General features: G+C 42.1%; 1 protein-coding gene across 7 annotated transcripts in view; it reads left to right on the top strand.

Moving 5' to 3' along the window:
* CTBP1 (C-terminal binding protein 1) overlaps positions 1-19,969 on the top strand; it is a 253,013-nt gene that overhangs the window by 179,674 nt on the left and 53,370 nt on the right. For 2 of the 7 annotated variants that reach the window (XM_065836375.2, XM_065836376.2), the window contains exon 1: positions 4,170-4,371. The exons of the other annotated variants lie outside the window; for them this stretch is intronic. In XM_065836375.2, the coding sequence (XP_065692447.1) occupies positions 4,332-4,371 (40 nt within the window). In that variant the 5' untranslated portion in view covers positions 4,170-4,331. Of the gene's footprint in view, positions 1-4,169; positions 4,372-19,969 lie in introns of those variants that run through there. 7 annotated transcript variants of the gene reach the window in all.

The raw sequence follows: 19,969 nt of genomic DNA, 5'->3' as shown, positions 1-19,969 counted from the left end.
GCAAAACATAGAAGATGCTCAGCTGTGTAACATTACTTTTAAAAAGAAAACAGTCGCAGTGACGGCAGTGCCAAAACGTGTTAAGAGGGTGTGGATTTTTATGTTTTGTGGAAGTTTTACTTATATTGTAGCTGTACAGGCTGTAGTCTAAAAGATGTGAGGGTGACTGTTTTGTGACCCAGAGGTGAGCTGGAGAACATAGGAAGTAGAAGGGGTGGGGCAGTGGATGGCTGCCCTGGACTCAGCTGGTCTGTGCCTGGATTTTCTCATGTCCAGTCCAAAACTGGGCCACCAAAAGCAACCAAAAGGAGGACTGAACTCTGGGTGAAAGGCGAGATCGATTTTCCTAAACAGAAGGGGAGGAGGAAGAGCAGGCACTGAACTCTTCTCTTTAGTGACCAGTGACAGAACCCGAGGGAACGGCCAGAGGATGTGCCAGGGGAGGTTTAGGTTGGACATGAGGAAAAGGTTCTTCACCTAGAGGTGCTGGACACTGAACAGGCTCCCCAGGGAGGTGTCACAGCCCCAAGCCTGACAGTGTTCAAGAAGAGACTGGACAACACCCTCAGACACACGGTGTGAACTGTGGGGTTGTCACATGCAGGGACAGGAGCTGGACTCGATGATCCTTGTGGGTCCCTTCCAGCTCAGGACATTCTATGATTTTTATTGTGTTCGTAAGGAAAACTTCACACACTTTTGGGTTATTTCATTTTCTTTTCCATCCTGAGAGTCTCCACGGTTTGTTCTCTAGAGCAGGCACCTTGTGGCAGCTGTCAAAGCACAGGGTGGAGGGACCTTTGGCAGGGGGAGACGGGGTCAGACAACCTCTCCTTCAGCAGGGGCAAAGCTGTTGAAAGGAACACAGTTGGCCCAGATACAACCAGCTTTTCCCAGGAAACATGAATTTGTGATGTGTGCGTGTGTGTCTGAGCATCTGCACCCAGGAGGGAAATAAGTCCGGCATTACCTACGGCATGTGTATTTGTTAAGTCTGCGTACAATCAGAAAGGAAAAAGAGCAAGCATATGAATCCCTTCATGAAGTAGCGTAGAGAATACCAAACTGCAGTATTAATAACCTCCTGTTATTGAATGCTCCATCTGTTCGTCATGCCAACTTATCCTCACTCAGAGCACTCCCCTTGTCATAATATTTTGTACCACACTCCCCTCCCTCCTCGAAGCAGCAGTTCCAGTTCAGAACTAAACACTTGCCCAGTCATGTAGCCCCACTGAGGAAATGGTCACATTGCCTTTATCTGTTTATGTGTATAAAACAAAAAAAAAAAGTAACTGAACTCTAATTTCTGCATTTTCATTTTCCACTATTAATTTTTGCTGGAGATACTTCCATATCTATATTGGTATTCACAGAAATAGCACTTGTGGTCTAAGTGTGTTCCACCCCTAACGCTTGTTCCTGCTGATACTTTGCCTCGTGGCAGCTTAAGTAGTGGGGGGGGAAACGGAAAAAAAAAAAATCACTATTTTTCTTCTAACAGCTTTGATATGTATATATTTTTATATTTGCTAACATCTATAAATGGCAATAAAGTGGTTAACCACTTTAAAGTGATTAAAACCAAATTTGTTTATTTATACAAACCCCACATGGGGCGCTTGGCGAGATGCTGCCCTCGTGATGCACAGCGAGAATCCAGAGAAACCAAGTTGTTTAAGGGATGCCTGAGACATCCAAACTGAGCCACAAAAGGCTTTCCCATGAACACAGGAGGAAAATGAAAAGTCAGAGGCTGCATAAACTTGTCCTGGGAGTTACCTCCCGATCGTGCTGAGTAATCCTATGAGCAGGACACTACCTGGAGAATGATGGGGAAAATCAAGTTATTGGGGAGCTGGAGGTGAGTTGGAAAAGGCTGCCTGTGAGCTGAAGTCCTTTACTTAGACTCTGAAGGGATTCCTGAAATCCATCCGATTTGGAGGCTTTGGAACCTTGGGGTTCAAATATTCCCAAAACAAACAAAACACCCCAAAAAACACAGGAGAATGTACAGGTAGAAGCACAGAAGAGATGATCTGTGCCTAATATTAGTCATGTCGTTTATCTAAGTGAATTACTAATGAATGCTGCCCAGAAGCCCCTCTAACTATTTGTATTAGCTACCTCTAATATACCAATCACCACAGGTAGTGTAGGTATTGCAAACCGATCCTGCAGAATCAAAAAAACCCTCTAAAAATCTTATTCTCTACCCCCTCCCTTTCCACACGCTAGTTTTTAAAAATCAGCTGAATTAACTCTGGGATCGTCCTGCAAAACAATTAAAAATGTGCAAGAGGAGGTGCTGAAATTTGGCGGGGGGAGCTTGGAGCTTCCAAGGTATGGACAGACGGATGCCAAGCCGCAGACAGATGGACATCAGCCTCGCTCCCCTCAGCGAGGACACCCCGAAATCCTCTGGCGGACCCCGGACCTCGGCCACCCGCTTGTCCTCGCCTCAAAGTCACAGAATCACAGAATGTCAGGGATTGGAAGGGACATCGAAAGCTCATCCAGTCCAATGCCCACGCCAGAGCAGGAACACCCAGATGAGGTTACAAGTCAGCAGGAGCTTTGCCATTTCCCTCCACCTGAAGAGAACCAGGCCCGATTTACCGCCGAGCTCAGGAAATTGCACCAATATTTTAGTATTACCATAGATTGACCTGTCGTTCCCCCCCAGTCGTTATCTGAGGGGCCCCTGGCATCTCTGGCAGCGCGGGCTTTGGGGCCGTTTGCAGCTGACAGAAACCGCGCGTTTCATTTCTGGGAAAAAAAAGCAAGAAACGGGGTTTTCGCTCGGCGGGCTCCTCTGTGGGGAGGGGACGGAACGAGCGAACGTCCCGTGTGCTTCCCGCCGCGGCTCCGCTTCCCGGAGGAGGAGGGGGGGCTGTACGAGAGACGGAAAAGTTTGTCAGATGGCTGGAGCCGGAGCTCCCGAGGCTGAGGAGCAGGAAAACCCGCGGCCATGGCGGCACCGCCCTCACCCGCTCCGCACCCGGGCGGGGCCGCCATCAGCTGACCCAGCCGGCCGCGGGGGGCGCCGCCATGACTTTGGTTGTCGTCCGCCGCCGCTGCTTCGGCGTGGAGGCCAATGGCGGGCTGGGGCGGGGGGGACGGGGCCCTCGTGACCCCTGGGGCTGCTGACCCCGGCGCTTCAGCACAGCCGCTGCTTCCCGGCCTTTCTTGTCCCCAAAAAGGCGTCTGTTGGTTCCAGCAACCTTAAGCATGATACAAACTGTGATGAATTTGGTGCCGCCAACAGTATGGTTATGGCAGAATTGGCCCTTTTTGTCGCCCGTGGGGCTTCCCAAGGGAGCGGGTCCCAGCGTTGTGTCCCGGGGACCCCCCGTGCGGGGACGGGGACGTGAGCTATGGATGGGGACACCCCAGGGGGGGTGTGCTGGGGGCACAGCAGCGTCTGACATTATTAAATTGGTGCTTTTTCATTGAGGGTGAGGAGGGTCCAGCTATGATTGCCCAGAGCTTTGGGCTTGATGAGAGTTGGCAAGAACGTCCTCGATGCCGATGCGGAAGAATATTGGTGTTGGGCTCATTCGCTGCTTTATTTGTCTTTAAACCCACCCCTCTTGGCCGCTCAGTGACACAGGAGGCACTACAGCTCCATTACACTCACTAGAAGCAAAACTAGTGTGTTCGTTCTTTTTCTTTTTCTCTTTTCTTTTTTCCTTTTTCTTTCTATATATTTTTTCTTGTCTCTCTCATTCTTTCTCTATTTCTTTTCTCTTTTTCTCTTCCTTTTCTTCCTTTCTTTTTCATCCCTGTTCATCTATAAGGGGGAAAAGCCTGAGCTGAATCACACAGAATAATGGAACACCAGAAGCACTGATGCTTCGGGGAGGGTGTCGCACACATCTCCCCTTAACTTCGTTGAAGTTTTAAACGAAACAAACCCGGCTACAGCAAGCCCTTAAAATCAACTCCAGTTTTCGGTGCTCGTGGGCCCGCTTCCGCCCGCCCCGCTCTCTTTCTCCCTTTCCCTGCCTTTCCTAGAACCAGCAGATCGAGCCGGGGCGCGGCAGAGAAAGAGGCGGCGGCGGCCGCTGCCCCCTCCTTTACGCGCTCCCCGCCCAGCGGCGGCGCGCGTGCGCGCGGCGGGCGGGGGGGGGGGGGGGGGGGCGCGGGGCGGGCATGCGCGCGGGCGCGCGCCCAGGCGCCTCAGTTCAGGGGCGCCCACGGAGCGGCCGCCATATGCCGCGGCGGCTGGAGCGCGGCCCGCCAGCCTCGCCGTCGCGGAGCGGCCGAGTCCCTTCTCCCGGCCTCCTCCTCTTCCTCCTTCCCGCGGCGGGCCCGGCCGGAGCGTTTCAATGGGAAGTTCTCACTTGCTAAACAAGGGCTTGCCTCTAGGTAACCGCCTCGCGTCGTGCCGCGCCGGCCTGGTCGCGGCGGTGGGGACCGGGGGGGCGGTGAGGGGAGGGAAGAGGCGGGTGAGGGGGGTGTGGGTGTGTGTGTGTGATGGGGGGGGGGCGCGATCGGCCCCCGCCGCGCTTTGTGTGCCCGGCAGCGGCCCCTCCGCGCAGCCCCCGCGCTGCCCTGGCGGCGCAACTTTGCCCGAGAGCTGCTGGGGGAGTCGGATAAATACAGAGGAATAAATAAAGAGAAATAAAAATTAAAGGCGCAGTCGGGGGATTAAAATTCGGCTGAGGGTACAATCATTTTTAAATTAAAAAAAAAAAAGTGAAACGGCGCTAAAACTGCATCCAGAATGTTAATTTGGGGTGGGTTTTGGTTTTTTTCGGGTTTTTTTTGCTCTTTTCCCCCCGGTCCCGTTCGCTCTTGGGGTGAGCGGTGCCCTGGCTTTGAACTGCGGGGAAGCGCTGGTGAAGTGCCATGGAGGGAAAAAAAAACCCCAAACAACAACCAAAAAAAGCCGTACTAATATTTCAATAAACAGGAAGTTTAAAAGCAGCATTTTATTGCTGTAAAAAAGTGCTTAAGGGCCTGGCTGTTGAAATGATTTTGCTAAATGTGTGGACGGGTTATGTGTCTGAGAGGTAAGGCTCTTCTCTGAAAATTTATCTTTTCCTTTTTTTCTTTATTTTATCTTAAATATTGTGCTAGCAAACGCATTTATGGATTGCTGCTGTTTTTTAAGGTAGCATGAATAATACGCGTGGGGTGATGTTACAGATATGCCTCCACAACTGCTTGGCATAAATTATCATGTTAATCTGAAGGTAATTTTTTTTTTTTAATTTCCTTTCTTCCACCAGACATAAGGAGACAGAATGTCGATTGTGTTTATAAACATTATCATTTTGTAAGCAAATGATACCGAAATAAGGCTACAAAGCAGAGAATGAGCCTGTTTACCATGTAGTTATGAGTCAGTCTGCTGTGCTGCTTTGTCTTCCTCTAAAAAATTAAATTTGAAAGTCAGGATTTCAGTTGTACTGATCTGAACAGAATAGTGGTAGAAAACACTGTTACCAACAGTGATTTTAAAAATTTCACCTGTTGTAACTTAAATGAAACAATTTAACACCACCTTATATTTTAATAACTGTTGTGCTTATCAGGAAGAATGTTTGCTTTTAGGCCATGATGGAGCAGCTAAAGATAATTATCCCTTTAGCCTCATTGGCAATAATGAGGCCTAATAAACTGAAGTGAATGTGTACTTTTTTCCCAGTGCATTAAAATTATCGGATTGGTGATGTACATACGCGTTTCAAGTGCATCACACTGATTCCTTCTCCTGGGTCTTAGAAGATGTAAATATTCTTATTTATTAGCATTCGAACCCCTTGGCAGGTAGCCTGGTGCCCTTATTAAAATATTTTAAATCTCATTATTGAACCCCACTAGGAGAGGAACAAGAAAATACTAAGAAAAAGAAAATCTATATTTCAGTCATTTTAGCTGAAATCCCATTTTAAGAGTTTATATCCTTTATGAATAGAAAGATTTCAAAGGCTCACAGTAGTAGGAAGATAATTGTCCAGTGCATCTCTTTGTTCTGTGTTCTTATCTGTTTTATCTATTTTTAGCTGTGCGTTGGTGAAGCAGGCATGTAAAATTAGCAGCTCAAACAGCTAACTTTAGTACGATATTTTATAACGTTGCTCTTTATTGACCTCCAAAGGCAGCAAGGTTTCAGTATTGGAATTCCTTAATGTTTGACAAATAATAACCCTTTGGTTTATTATTATGTCAGCCTTCCTGAGAGTAAGGTAGTAACAGCATATTTTGTCCATTTTGCTTTTACTGGTGTATTTCAAACCAAAATGAAATAAAGAACCCGCTGCCCCCAGCCTGCCAAATTTTTTTCTTCTGAACATGAAATAGGTGGTTTTGGGGTGGTTGCAATTCATAAACAGAAAAGAGAAATCAAGAGATTTAAACTATTCTCTCATTTTTGTCATTGTTCATGTAAAATAGTACTTGGGATATGAATGGAGTTTCTCTTTTGTGGCATCGAGGGCATAAATTGGTGTAGGGTCAGTGGTGTGTTCTCTGTCTTTCTGTAAACCCTCCCATAGGATGGATCCAGTAGTTCTCCATCAAGTTACGTGTTACTTTATTACTGAATTGGTAAATAAAATAGTAATTATCTTGAGAACTGCTGTAGTCACACTCAGTAGCAGAGTTTAGTCAATGAAACTGCTATTTTGTAATGAAACTGCTACAGTCACCTTTGAATTTTTCGGTTCGGTGTTGTCATGTAATAAGGAGTAGCTGGAGCATGCAGCTTTTGAGCACACAGTATACGACCTGTAAAAAAGCTCATAATCATAAATATTGTATATTCTGTGATGCTTTATCATAATGTGGAGTTCCCGATAGCGTGACAAAACAAATTACAAGTGTCCTTATGTTTGTCAGTTTGGTTAGCTCTTAACTCATCCTTCTGTATCATAAAGATAAACGGCATGTGCCCTTTGTTAAAAATGCACAATGCTTCAGTTTACTAATCTCTCTGTTTCTAAGAGTTATTGTTTTATTTACAATGTAAACAGAGCGGTCGCAGTACTTAGCCAGGAGCGTGATCCGAGAGATTAGGATTGGGTTGGATACTGTGAAGTGTTATTATACAAATACAGCAGAACATTTGCCAACGTTTTGAAATGTAGGATCAATCCCTCCTTAGCAAAGAAGAACATCTACTGCTAATCGGTGGATAGGCTGGGTTGTTCCTTTTGGGGAGAAAATTGACTTTATCCTGAAGTATCTGTTTACATGAATACCATGAGAATTAAAAAAAAAAAAAAAACAGAACAAAACCCAACTTATTTTACAAGAAAGTAGTTTAAACAGGGCTAAATGTATGGCAAGGCACAGATTTAAATGGCTGTTAAGTAAAGATGCTGAGAAGCACCATGATCTCTAATTTGCTTATGTGAAATTTAACACTGAAACCACGCGAAGGTTTTGCACTACAATTGCTTGTTGCCATTTCGTCTTTTCTTACCCGTGATGAATTGCTAATAACTAGATTTCCTGAAGCTTATCTGGAGAAGTTGGCTACTTTTGTGTTAGAGACCTGACTTTTAGAGTAATATTTAGGTTTTTGCCTCCTGAGCCAGCGGGGAGCATTGATGAGGTGATACTCTCCAGCATGTGTCAAGCTTTCAAATCCCCGAGCAGTTGGCAGGAGAGCAGCAGAGCAGCCTCGTCTGAGGCTCCCTGACCTTCTGGCCCCATAATTATTTATTTAGTGAGAGAGTGGAGATGGAGTTACACGTTTAATGCGTGTCCTAAAACTTAAGGTGAGGATAAAAGTTGTAGTACATAGCCCTTTAGCCTTAGCTGCTCTGCAGCACGTGCTTTCTCGCTGCCAGACAGTGTAGCAGCCGATTTACTGTTTGGGAAGAGGGAAGTTCCAGCTGTGTTTTGGGGTCTCTTTCTCCCCTACAGCCTTGAGAGCAAAGATGATGATTCATCTTAATCTAGGTTTTGATCAGGAAAAGATGGCAAATGTGCATTGCAGATAAATCTAAAATTAACATTTCCTGCTGAAATATAAGCCTTTGCTCCCTCACCAGCATTCCTCTGGGAAGACTGGAGAAATACAGCAGCATTTCCAGTTCTGGTGGGCATTTTAGGATCTCTGAGCTGTGATTGCGACAGGATCTTTTCCGAGGCACAGGAATCCTCAGCCCATCTCCCCAAAAGATTAGTGTGCTCAGAAGTGTTTTGGGAATCTGGCTCCATTGCCTTAAATTGATGTGCGACCTTATACGGTGGTGGTGTGGGGAGGGGGAAGCGGGGTAAGTGTCTCAAAAATTGTTGATGATGTGAAAAATGGTTCAGTGAGTTCCTGGATTAGGCTTTTTTTTTAACTGCTTCTTGGGCTCCGTCCTTTGATGCTCAGCTTTGGTTTGGTGATTGAAATGAGTGAAAACTTCAAATTGTTTTTAAACCCAACCAGAGACCTATCCAGTTCCTCAAGGAATACGAGGCAGTCCCTGAGTTGGTCTGGTTTGTGCCACCTTGTAGGTGCTATCGCAGCTGTGTCGGGGACAGGGAGCGTTTGGGGAGCATTGAGCCTCTGTCACGCCCCAGACGTGGGACGGGAGCTGGCAGAGGGACGGCCACCCGAACTGATGGCTCTGCCTCTGTGGGTGCTGCAACAGGCAGCGCCTTTAAAAAGAGAAAAAGTAAAGTAATAACAATTAAGAAAAGCTCACAAGGTAAAATTATATGCCAAATAAAAAGAAATCACTCAAAAGAAACATCTCCTGGAAAATATCTCTATATTAGATTAAAAGGTTAATTTTTGATGCGCAAAACATAGCATATTTATATTTGCCATAGCAGAACAAGAATTTAATCTTTGAGGGAGATGATTATAAATTAACTTGTCTCTTGTAAGTAATATTTTTGTCATTTCATCGCAAACATATCGTATTTCCTATATTATTATTCTGTTAATTATCTAGTTTGTGTCTAATCAACAGAATTGGAAATTGACATTGTTTTGGGTTTTTTTTTTTCCTTTTGAACTAAACATTGTTAATGCTTAGCGTGTTTCATGTTGGTCTTTATTTTGGGTGACCATTGCGTAGCTCTGCATTTTCATCTTTTATTATACCTGCCTTTTTCAAGGGGTTTTTGGAGTATCCTTTGTGCAGTGTAGGAAGCCAGAAGGGATTGTCTACAGAAGGCAGATAAAACTGCCCTTGGGGTTGGGACAGTTGTTCGAAGTTGTTGAAAGCTGGGAGGTTTTTTAGTAGAACGCTTTTTATTTCTGTGACATACAAAAGCTTTGTAGCTCCAATATTAAAACATCAGGTAATGCGATTACATAATTTTGCTTTACGTTAGGTATTCGAAGGTTTATTTTAATAGTTGTATTTACAGGCCAGTGGACATCCCTTACCCGATCCCAAGTCACTTCAGCGAGTAGTGTCACCACTGTTACGTAAGTCTGGAATGAAAGTTGCTCACGCTTTCTGACTCTGTGTGTGTGCCAGAACTTGCCACGTTACCCCTCCTCTCTTTCAGTCTCTTTTAGGGAAGCCCTGATGCCAACTTGCCAAAAAAAAAAAAAGAGAGACGGAAGCAGATAAATGTTTCTTACTTGAGTCACAATTCCAAATTCCTTTGTGCAGTCCAAACTTCTTATTGTTGGATGTGCACTAATGCTCTTCCTGAACAGCCCTTATTTTTTGACAAATTCCGTGTTCTGCTGTTGTATGTGGACACACCCTGTGATAAGGTCTGTCCCAGCGGGGTGTGCTGGAAGCTTTGCAATTAGTTCTCACAATACCATGCGCAACCTGACAAGAGCATAACTGTTTTGCTACCTTTTAAAGCAAGCATAGCTTTTGCTACCTTCTGCGCTCGGTTGACGCGTGACCTTCAGAAGCGAGTGGTGTCTGTAGCTGGGAAACCGCACTGGGCAGCCCAGTGTTCTGCATGTTTGCCTGAATGTGGCTGGTCTTGTGCAAAAGCAGTGTAGGCTGGATGGTCAGAGTGGGGTCTAAAAATGCCTGATTCTAAGGTCACCAGAAGAGAATGGTCCTGCTTTCTGTTTTGCTAATATCAGAGCCATATGGGGGATTGTCCCTCCCACTCTCCAAACAGGATCAATAGGAATTAATTAGCCTGTGGCTGCCTTCTGATGACAGCAGGAGTGGCAAATCCGACTCTCCCGGGCTCTCCCTGCCGCTGTATCCCTTTCCTGTGGCAGGAACACGCGCTGTGTGCCGCAGAGCCTTGAACATGGCCAAGGTGCTGTCGTGCATCACGCTCAACCAGTGCACTAGGGAGCCAGAACACAGCAGAAAGCCAGGAGAGAAGCAGCACTGTGGGTTATTTTCATCATCTTCTACTACATGCATTTATTTTTTTTTCGCTCTGCAGAATGTCATCGTAGCCCCTGGGTGAGTCAGAAGTTGAGAGAACGAGCCAGAAAGGAGCTGTAGTGAGCTGAGTGCTGCCAGTCCCGTTGGGCTGATCCGCAGGAGGGTTTGCAGGCGGGAGCACTGCCCCGGGCAGCTGTTACTCACACGGACAGTCAGCAAGAGGTGCCGCTGGGGGCTGGCACACGGTCGTATCTTTGCCATTGGTGCACATCCCGGTATCTTTAATTCAGAATTGCAGAATTGCTGTTGGCTTCTGTGGGATTTTTACCTGAACATGAATTCTCAGAATTAGGCTTCTATTTAAACCAAACTGTCCAAAATTACCATTGCTTCTTTCATATTTTCAGCACGGCACTCTCAACCCTATAAAGAGAATATATGGCTTAGCAGAAACAGTGGCGTGGAGCACTTCATCAAAATTCCCAGATGAGTCAAGTTTCATTAGATGGTGGCAGCCAGTTTGTCTCTCGCTGAGTACAGAGCTTTAGTCTTTGCACAGTCACGCAGGACAAAAGTGTTTAGTAGAGATAACCACAAGCCAGTCTCCAAACTCTTAAACTGATATTTAAATGTTTTTTTTCTCTTTAATGTGTTCTACCAGATATGTTGAACTGTTTATTTTCAACCAGATAATGAGCGTTTTTGCATTTGTGGTCTACCAACCATCTTAATGTGTCTAGTGCTCCACTGAATAGTATTAATGTGTATCACAACCTTTCTCATGCTTATTTTCCTGTTCATACAATTGGCATTCCTAAGAAGTGATCTTCAGTCACTCAGTGTTTTGTGTGTACTGTTCCCAATGTTAACGTACTATTTATTGACTTAGAAAGGTCATTAAGATACCGACCGAAGGCACTGTAGCATTTTAGATTTTGTGTTCTCAACGAAATTCTCTCCAGCGTGCTACAAGTCAGTGTCTGCTAGTTGCACTTCTTTCCTAGACTGCCTTGTGCCAAGATTACTGTCTTTCATTTCTCCTAACGCTTTTTGGTGGGGAAAGTCTTGGTCATTTTGGTTTGTTTGCATTAGCTTTCAGCATCCTTTAAGATGAAAAAATGCAATATCAATTTTCAGTGCGTCTATAAACCAGCTACTTGCACCCTCAATCAGGATTTGTAGTTAATATTGCAGTCAGTTTATTCCTTGGTTCTGTCAAATTTTCATTGTCTTTTCCGCCTCTTTGAGACTGTCAAAAGCCCATTTGACTTGGGTTGAATTTGCAGATAGTTCTTAATGTGGAACCTTTTCTTGTTATCCTGAAACTAAAGTGGCTTCCTACATCTACTCTGGATGAGATTCAAGGTCAGCAGTTTAGCCACCAAAGCACTACTTAATCCTTTGTGAACTGGGAACGCAGCACAACCAGACAGCAGATTTTTATTTTTATTTTTTATAAGCAAAAGCATCATCTAAGAAAATAACCTTTTATCTGTGTAGAGCTGGATGTGTTTTGGCCACGTCAGTCTAGATAAAAAGCATGTCTTGCATTTTTTAAAAGCTTGTGGGAGGAGGCTCACAATAGAGGCTCCATTGTACTCTGAGTACTGAGAGTACAGGAAATCACAAATTAGCTATGACGAGAGTATTGCAGGGGAGTTTTAAGTTTACTTAATTCTCATAGTATTGTATGGTTTTCAAAGAGTTTCACAATACATTGCCTTTTGGGTTTGGTGGTGTGTGTTGTTTGTATTTGGCAGTTCAAGGCTTTCTTACCATGTCTTTGTTCAGAAGGTTTAATGTTTTGAACCCTTGAATCCAGATGACTTTCCTTCTTACTGTAAATACAGAGGCACACAAATACATTTGGTATTTATCTCATGACCGCCCTGCAGCCATCTAAAATTTAAATCTAGCATTATGTATTCAGCAGTGAGAACTTTCTCCTTAGAGCAAGCAATAGAAAAGGATTTTAAATAGGAATTTGGAGAACAGTAAGCTGCAGGCACAACTTTTCCTTTCCTAGCAGATTTTGATCCTGCGCGATATTAGTTATTCAGGTTCCAGTTGATGTAGAGGAAAATTGGAATAGGCTTAGAAATCTGTAGGATCCTGGCTGCATCCTGCATACTAAGCCAAAGTTATTCCAGGATAGCACTTCTGCTAAAAATTTGCCCAACGGTTGGTTTGGCTCAGTACTTGCAGTTGAGGAACAAGTTCTGTCACTCAGCTGGAAGAACTAGGATTATGAGGACTCTCCAAAATAATGGATCTTATGTTCTTAGTCCAGTGGATAAAGAAAGTACAGTGTACTGCATTGAATTGCTAATTTAGAACCTGAAGTACTGTGAATATTACAGTTTGGCATTTATTTGCATAACTTTGCTAGCATCTTTCCTCTCGACTTGTTAAATTTTGTTAGTGATTTTTCTGAGCTTTGTGGCTTTGTTTTAAAAAAATACAGTAGAAAAAACGTAATCTGTTAACAAATACGTAAATAGTAAATATTTTCTTATACCCATAAAGAAATAAACCAACCCCTACAACAACATACACAACAACCCAAGAAATTGAAAATAAAGTCTGGATTTTTTTTTACTGTCTTGGGGCTGCTATCTTATAGAAATCATAGATTTTTTTTAAAGTGTGGTTTACACAAGTCTAGCAACAATTGTAATGCTCTAAAGATGTATTGGCAAGATTGCATTTTTTTTTGTGCAGGAAGAAAAAGAACCTCAAAAATGATCTAATTCTCTCTCAGATTTTCAAAGAGAATTAGTGAAGGTTAGTTTTCATTTTAGAAGACTAATTCCAGAAAGAGCATTAGAAAGTGATTATTTTTATAAATAGTAAATAACATAATCTGTTATATCTAAGATTTCTTTGATCATACAAATGCATAGTGAAAGAAGCAGTCCAGGAATAAACCATATGATACCTGGGAAATTGTTCACATTTAATTAACTCCAATTTTAAATCAAGTTAGTTAAGCTAGTGCAAGCATGTCTGAACTCTTGTTTAAGTGTAAATTAGGCTTATTTCACATTTGCATTAAGATATTTAGGAATCAGCAAAACCAAATCAAAATGTGGTACTTTACAACACCTTTGTATTGCGTATTTGTGTTCTGGTATCCAAGCGTACTTTAGCATAAATAAAAGTTCTTTGTGTGGGATTCGTACCTCTTTGCAGAAGGAACTGTGCTGAAGCACATGTGTTGGGAAATTAACGCCCTATATGAGAACTAAATCACCTTGAAGCCCTTCTCTTTTTTTAGTTTGGTTGTACAAGAAGTTTCACAATACTTAAAATGTAAGTATTGAAGTTAGCTGAGGTGCAGCGTGTCTGACTCAGAGGGCAAATTTGGTCTGATTATTGACAGGAGAGTTGAAAGAGCAGGGAGCAGAGACAGCATTGCTGGCAAATGTACTACATGGTGGTGGAATGGGCCACATGGTCTTGTTGGTCATCCCACACTTGTGAGTAGCATCAGGAGTGACCTGGGATAATTCACTTTCGCTGTGCATTCAGTGCAGGTGGTGACGGTCAGGTTACCTGGGAAAGCTCTCTGGAATCTGCTGGCAGTGGCACCAAATTGAAGTAGGGTTCTGTTGTTAATGGTGCTCTGAGTATGTGTTTGGTAGGTCTTGTTTGTGACTGGTTTAACATGGGGAAATGGTTTGGGGACGCAGGGTGTTTTCCATTGTGAACTGAGTTAAGGTAAATGCACTTAGTAAAACAACAGCTTGTGGCTTGACCAAACACTACACTGGACAAAGCGTTCTGCTGTGATCAAATGGCTTTTTTCAAATTAAAAATGTGCTTTACACCATTAAAGCTCTTCCTCTTCAAACAGCAAAAAAAACCACTCCTGTGTATTTGAATCGGGAAGTTGTATTTGACCAGTTAGCTTAAGAGAACATGCGTGCAAACAAACCAGCAAAATGCTGGTAAGTGATGGGGCTGCAGCTCCCTGCGCTGTGCACTGAGATATGGAGATGTTACGCACTGAGCGCTCGTGCTCCTGCTGAGATACGAAGGCTTGGAGCAGAGACATGATTGTAGAGCTATTTTTACTTAACAGTTGAACTTTGGAAGAGAAGTAGTAAGGGATGATTTCTTTCAGTTTGGGTTTGCACATTGTACAACTATTAAAAACTTCAAGACGACTGTCGAGTAAAGAGAGCTACTTGAAGTGCCAGATGGAAAAGAGCAAGAAAAATGCCTTCTGTTTAAAACAGAAAGAAGAATTTTGCTGGTTTTGTTTTGGGGTCTTCTCCAGTCCACAGAGTTGCCCTGCCCAGCTCTCTGCTGTGTTGCAGTTGCTGTTGTGGGGCTCATTCAGATATTAGATGCGTAGCAAGATGTGTTTCTCTCTCGTTAATTGTCTGACAGAATGCAGGCTTCAGGCGACATCCAGGTCTGCACCACAGCATCAGGCTGCGTTACTGAAATTAGGGCGGCACTTTTTTTAGTCACTGCTTGCATTATCCAGTAAGTGCCCTTACGGACACTGCAAACGCTTCTGCTATTCTAGAAATGCACTGGCTTTCTCGAAAGCTGTCGTGGTTTTGTGAAATATGATATTGACTGTTTGGTTTGGATGCAAGACCCCTTGATTCATTCTTTTGCAGAGTAGTCAAGCATATTATGTCCATTTTATATGGATTTAGTTCAAGGCCTGTGTTAGTTTCTACATAACTTGGTATAATTGGAAAATGTGAAAAATGCGGAGTATTCTTCAGTTGGCTAAAATTTTAAAAGGGCGTTTTTTCCTGCGTGCATCTGGAAGCCAGCCAGGTGAAAGTTAACATTCCCACAATACCTTTTCTGTGGGATAATGGGCAAGTTCAGGGCAGCATTCTTTCTTTCATTTATATAAACAGCCTGTGCTGGCCAATGCTATGGGAGAAGTGTTGCCGAAAATGAAATTGTTGCTGTTTGCCCTTGCATTTGTTGCTCTGTTGACAATGATTTTTTTTCTTTTAATTTCATTATTGTTCTCTTGTTTATATTTAGATAATATGGAGTCTTCTGCTCTGTTACCGTTCAGGATCTTGCCTAAGGCAATGCTGTATGAAAAATTGATGTTCTCTACGGACCATTTCATACACAGTAGTGAAGCGATACAGCTCTTACGAAACCAACTTTCAGAAGCTTTCAGAGAGTAAAAAGATGTTTGTCAAAGAGATTCTACCGTTGTACAATAGATGAAAAGAAGTGAAGGTCTGAGAAGCTGAACTGACCTTTCATCTTACTCAGCTTTGCCACTTCTGCTCCTTCCACAACATTGCAGGAATAAATTGTCAGGGCAGCACGGGGTTGGCTGTGTGGGTACTGGCTGCTTTGTGCCTGCATGGCAGCTTTCAGCTGCCACTGCTGTTTGCAGTAGGAGTCATTTTTATAATATTGAGGATTTATACAAGTTATTAAAATAGATTTTTTTTTTTCCCCCTGTCAGAATTCATATCTTTATACTTGCAGAGTTACTGAACAGTTTATGTACTGGAAAGGTTATTGCAAAGTGCATAACTTTGCGTATATAGTTTTATCAGTTAGGGATATTCAATGTGTCTTAAGTGTATGTGTTGATACATACATATATATATAGAAAGAGAGAGAGAGCAATAGTTTGGGTTTTTTTGATGATCTCAAACAGGTTTATAGTGTGTACTGCTTCAAAGTACTACTTTACACATGAAGAACTCTTGACGCTGTTTCCCTGAAATTAAGACCTAGCATGATTTTTCAGGATGTTCAAAATATAAGCCCTGGTTATAGTTCATAAAAAAGTCTTTAAATAGTGTCCAGGCAGCTATACCTGTAAAAAAGCAAGTGTCTTTTGGAGCAAAAATTAGGTAACAACTTGGCTATAATTTTGGGGGAAACAGAGTAGTGACCTTTCTACTCAGATGAATTACAATTTTTCAGCTTTGACGAAAACTACAGTAATGCTGGGTCAGTTAGCTGCAGCCAAACTTAGATAGTGGTTGAGGAAAGGTAAGCGGAAACATAGAATTTCAGAAATGCTAAATATTTACAGTTTTCTTGGACTGTGCTATAAACACTGTTCTTATTTAAAAGTCGTATTAGTGCCTTAAGAGGTTTTCAGAGTAGATCTTTTCTACCAGATTTTTTTTTTCCTTTTACCTTTAAATGGCAGTGTCTTTCCTAGAAAATGTATGACTTTAATTAGCAATGCTTGTTTGAAAGAGCAGCAAGCAACAGTCACATCTAAACATTTAATTCTTAGTGAATTCTGAATTGTCAGAGGAAGACAGTCTTGTGAAACCTTCAATCTTTCATGCTCTGTGGAAAGGCTGGGACATAGCCATATAATTATTTTGTTTCATCCACTGATGTCACTGAGGTCCCTACACAGACTGAAACTGGTAAATGAACCTAAAAAGCATTTTATGTGAACTCTGCATTTTTCCATGTCACACGATCTGTCTGTTCACAGAAACATGAAGTCTGGAGGATTGGTACAAGGATGGATACTTCAATTTTCTGCTCTCTATTCGTGCAAAGTGCAGCAAAACAGTAAAATTCAAAGGTACTAAAATGCGTTAGTAGTGGGATTTCCAACTTCCAGTTCTGTGCCCATAGTTTTTCATCCGTTTTAAAGCTCTAATGTCTTTTAATACATTTTCAAGAACTAAATGGGAAGAAAAGCAGTGTTGCTTACTTGATAAAATAAAGACATACTAAGAAACAGAAATATATTGGCCTGTCTTCAGTTTGTATTAGTTTAGAACACTGTTTTTATGGACCTTTGAGTTGGAAGTTATTTATTTCTCTAAGTTTTAAAGAACAAGTACTTGAACTGCTGGTTTTATTGCATGTAAATGTCAGTATCTTGGAACTGCCTGCATTTAGATCTGGAACATTCTTTTTTATTTAATATTCCTAAACTTCCTTACTTAAAATAAGTCTTTTTTTCCCATATATAGATGGATACATGTATGGCCCGTATATGCTATAATATTAACTTCTAACTTAGTTGTTTGCTACAGAAAGCGGTAGCATCTTTTTATCAGTTGTGAAGCTGAAGTCACTTATTCAAAATTTTGATTATGTTAGATCTGTATGTGCATATTGTTATTGGAGCACCTTGTGTGTAGATACATATCTGTTCATTCTCAATGTGCTTGGGTTTGCAACCAGCCTTATTTGTGAATAAGGAACAAAGCAAGACCTTCTCAGATAAAGGCAAAAAAAAAAATCCTAATGAAATACACTCAATAGTAACTTGCGCTTTCATGTCTACCAACTGTGAAACCTCCGTAAGAATTGCTACTATTGTACCAGTGTTCCCTCCTTCTTAATAGAGGTGTTCTGTATCCCGTTTTTCTTGTTGACTAGAGAATGACAGCTTTTATGAGTATTGTAATGATGAAGTGCCATTCGCGTCTTAAATTGCATCCTTTGTCTGTTCTTTGCTGTTCTTGTAAAATAGTTGGGTATGGTCAGGATCTCAATTTCCAGCACTTCTGCTTTCTTTTTATTTTCTTATTTTGTAGGTTATTCATTTTTTTCATTGAATTATATGTATTTCTGTGATCAGTTGGCATGGAAACGTGGATGCTTTATAGACCAGTTGCTTTTAGCATTAATTTGCAGGTACTTGTTTGCGAATGTGAAAATGGAAACCATTTATGTTCTTCATCACTCCCCATCATTAATACTTGCATGCTTTCCAATGCAACGTAAATTATCTTTCCTTCTGTCTTAAGAGTGGAAAATGTACTTTTTGTTTTAGAACAGGAAAAAAAAATACTCTGCTTATTGGACTAGATGATCTTTTGAGGTCCCTTCCAGTCCTTAACGTTCTGTGATTCTGTGATGTGCACAGTAATAAAAAGACTGTACTATGTATAAAAAATTTTTATATGTATAACTCAACAGCACTAATGAAACAAAGACTAATACCAAATCTTATTTTAAGCCCAGAAGGCATGTTAACGCTTTTCAACAATGTGAAGTCACACCACTCATTTTCCTTCTTATTAATGCAGTTATTGATGTTACCCTTCCTTTTTTTGTTTTATTTGAAGAGTGCAATATTTCCTTGTAGGGTTTTGCTGAATTCCGCTTGAAAAAGGTTAGAGGTTTGCTTTGATCAGTACTGATGGAATTAGGGAAATAATTTCACTGTTAATTTGTGACTTTAGTGGAGTTTGCAGCTTCTGAAATGCCTCAATACTGGCAGAGGTGAACTTGTAGACTTGGGGACACGATGCTGCGCTGCAGCGACTACTGCTTGGAGAAAAACACAGCGCTATTGCAAGTCTTCATCGTGAAGAACAGTTAGACTGTGAGCATTTGTCCACATTTATAGAAATTTGAAACTGTACCTGAATACATACTATTTTAAGTATAGATAACTCAATAGCTAATTTAAGACTTGCTCTAAGCAGGTGCAGACTGTCTGCTTTCAGTGTATTAATAGTTGCTTTCAAGTTCTTTAGGGTGAGATTTAATCTCGTTGCAATTCCCAATAGCTACAGACTGTTGTCTGAATGGCGTTATGCGGACTGAATATGCAGAATAAAAATAAGATTTGAATTAATTTACTTTGGCTCATAGTTCTCCATCCTGTTCCAGACTTCAGACATTTGGTTTCACTGACCGTTTCATAGGGAGCATGCAAAAAACAAATTAAATTTATACTACTCATTTTACATATTTGATGAACAATCGGTTCATCTGGCTTGTTTGGGTCTATTGCTGCACTGCTTTTTCTTTATTCCCTAAGTTAAGATTCACACAGTTCAATTTCAAAAGCATAAGTCTATGCAAGATTTGACAAATTTCAGTGCAAAACCAGCAGATCTGCAGATCAGGAATACATTGTTTGTGCCACTGGTCCTCTTTCATGAATTTCTTGGTGTTGCTCAGCAACTCTATGGCTCATTCCCTCTGGACAATTGAAAAAAACCCAGAAAACAAACTGCATAGGTATAGACCCTATGGTTTCATATTTAGTATTTTCTTTAAATAACTTCAGTGGAAAAATAAATAGTTTGCTTCATACCAAACCCCTTTACTGAAACTGTTTAGACCTTTCTTGTAGTTACTTGCAAGTGGTTTTCTCTGAGGTTAAGAAAGAGAGTTGAGTACAGAAGATGAGGGCTTTTTGTCTTGCTTTCAGCGGTTTGCAGATCAGATTTTTACTGGCCATGACGCAGCTGTGAGATGATGTTGGGCTGTGCCTCTTCCTGTGGGACAGTATCTCATGATATGCACCGAATAAAAACATTTCTCTCCTCTCTCTCCCTCTGCTTCCCCTCCATTCTCTCTGTTAACACAGAAGAGTGAAAAACAAACAGGTCCCACCCTTTTGTCATATCTGTGTCCTTATCAGAGTAACTGGAGACAAGATGCACTTCTGTGTTGTAAATGACTTTTTCCTCCCCGTCCTTCCCTGCACTCCTGGTCCGGGAAAGGCAGCAGGGAGAAGCACACTGAGGGTGGGAGGTGCTTCCAAACCACTCTTAATTGACTTAATCCCCATATAGAATTGTAACTTTTCTGGCTTAGATTGATTTCTTCTTTCATGTTCTCTCTGGAACTAAGTCTTCAGTAATCCACACAGCCTACATGTTTTTAATTCTTTAGCCAGGTTGTTGTCCATGCTGCACCACCCACAACTCATTTGTCCTGACTGATGGTAAATGTAAGTTGACTCAGTG

This window comes from Patagioenas fasciata, chromosome 4, assembly GCF_037038585.1.
Source record: "Patagioenas fasciata isolate bPatFas1 chromosome 4, bPatFas1.hap1, whole genome shotgun sequence".
NCBI lineage: Eukaryota > Metazoa > Chordata > Aves > Columbiformes > Columbidae > Patagioenas > Patagioenas fasciata.
The sequence above is the reverse complement of the archived record's forward strand: the minus strand, read 5'-3'. Positions and strand labels throughout refer to the sequence as shown.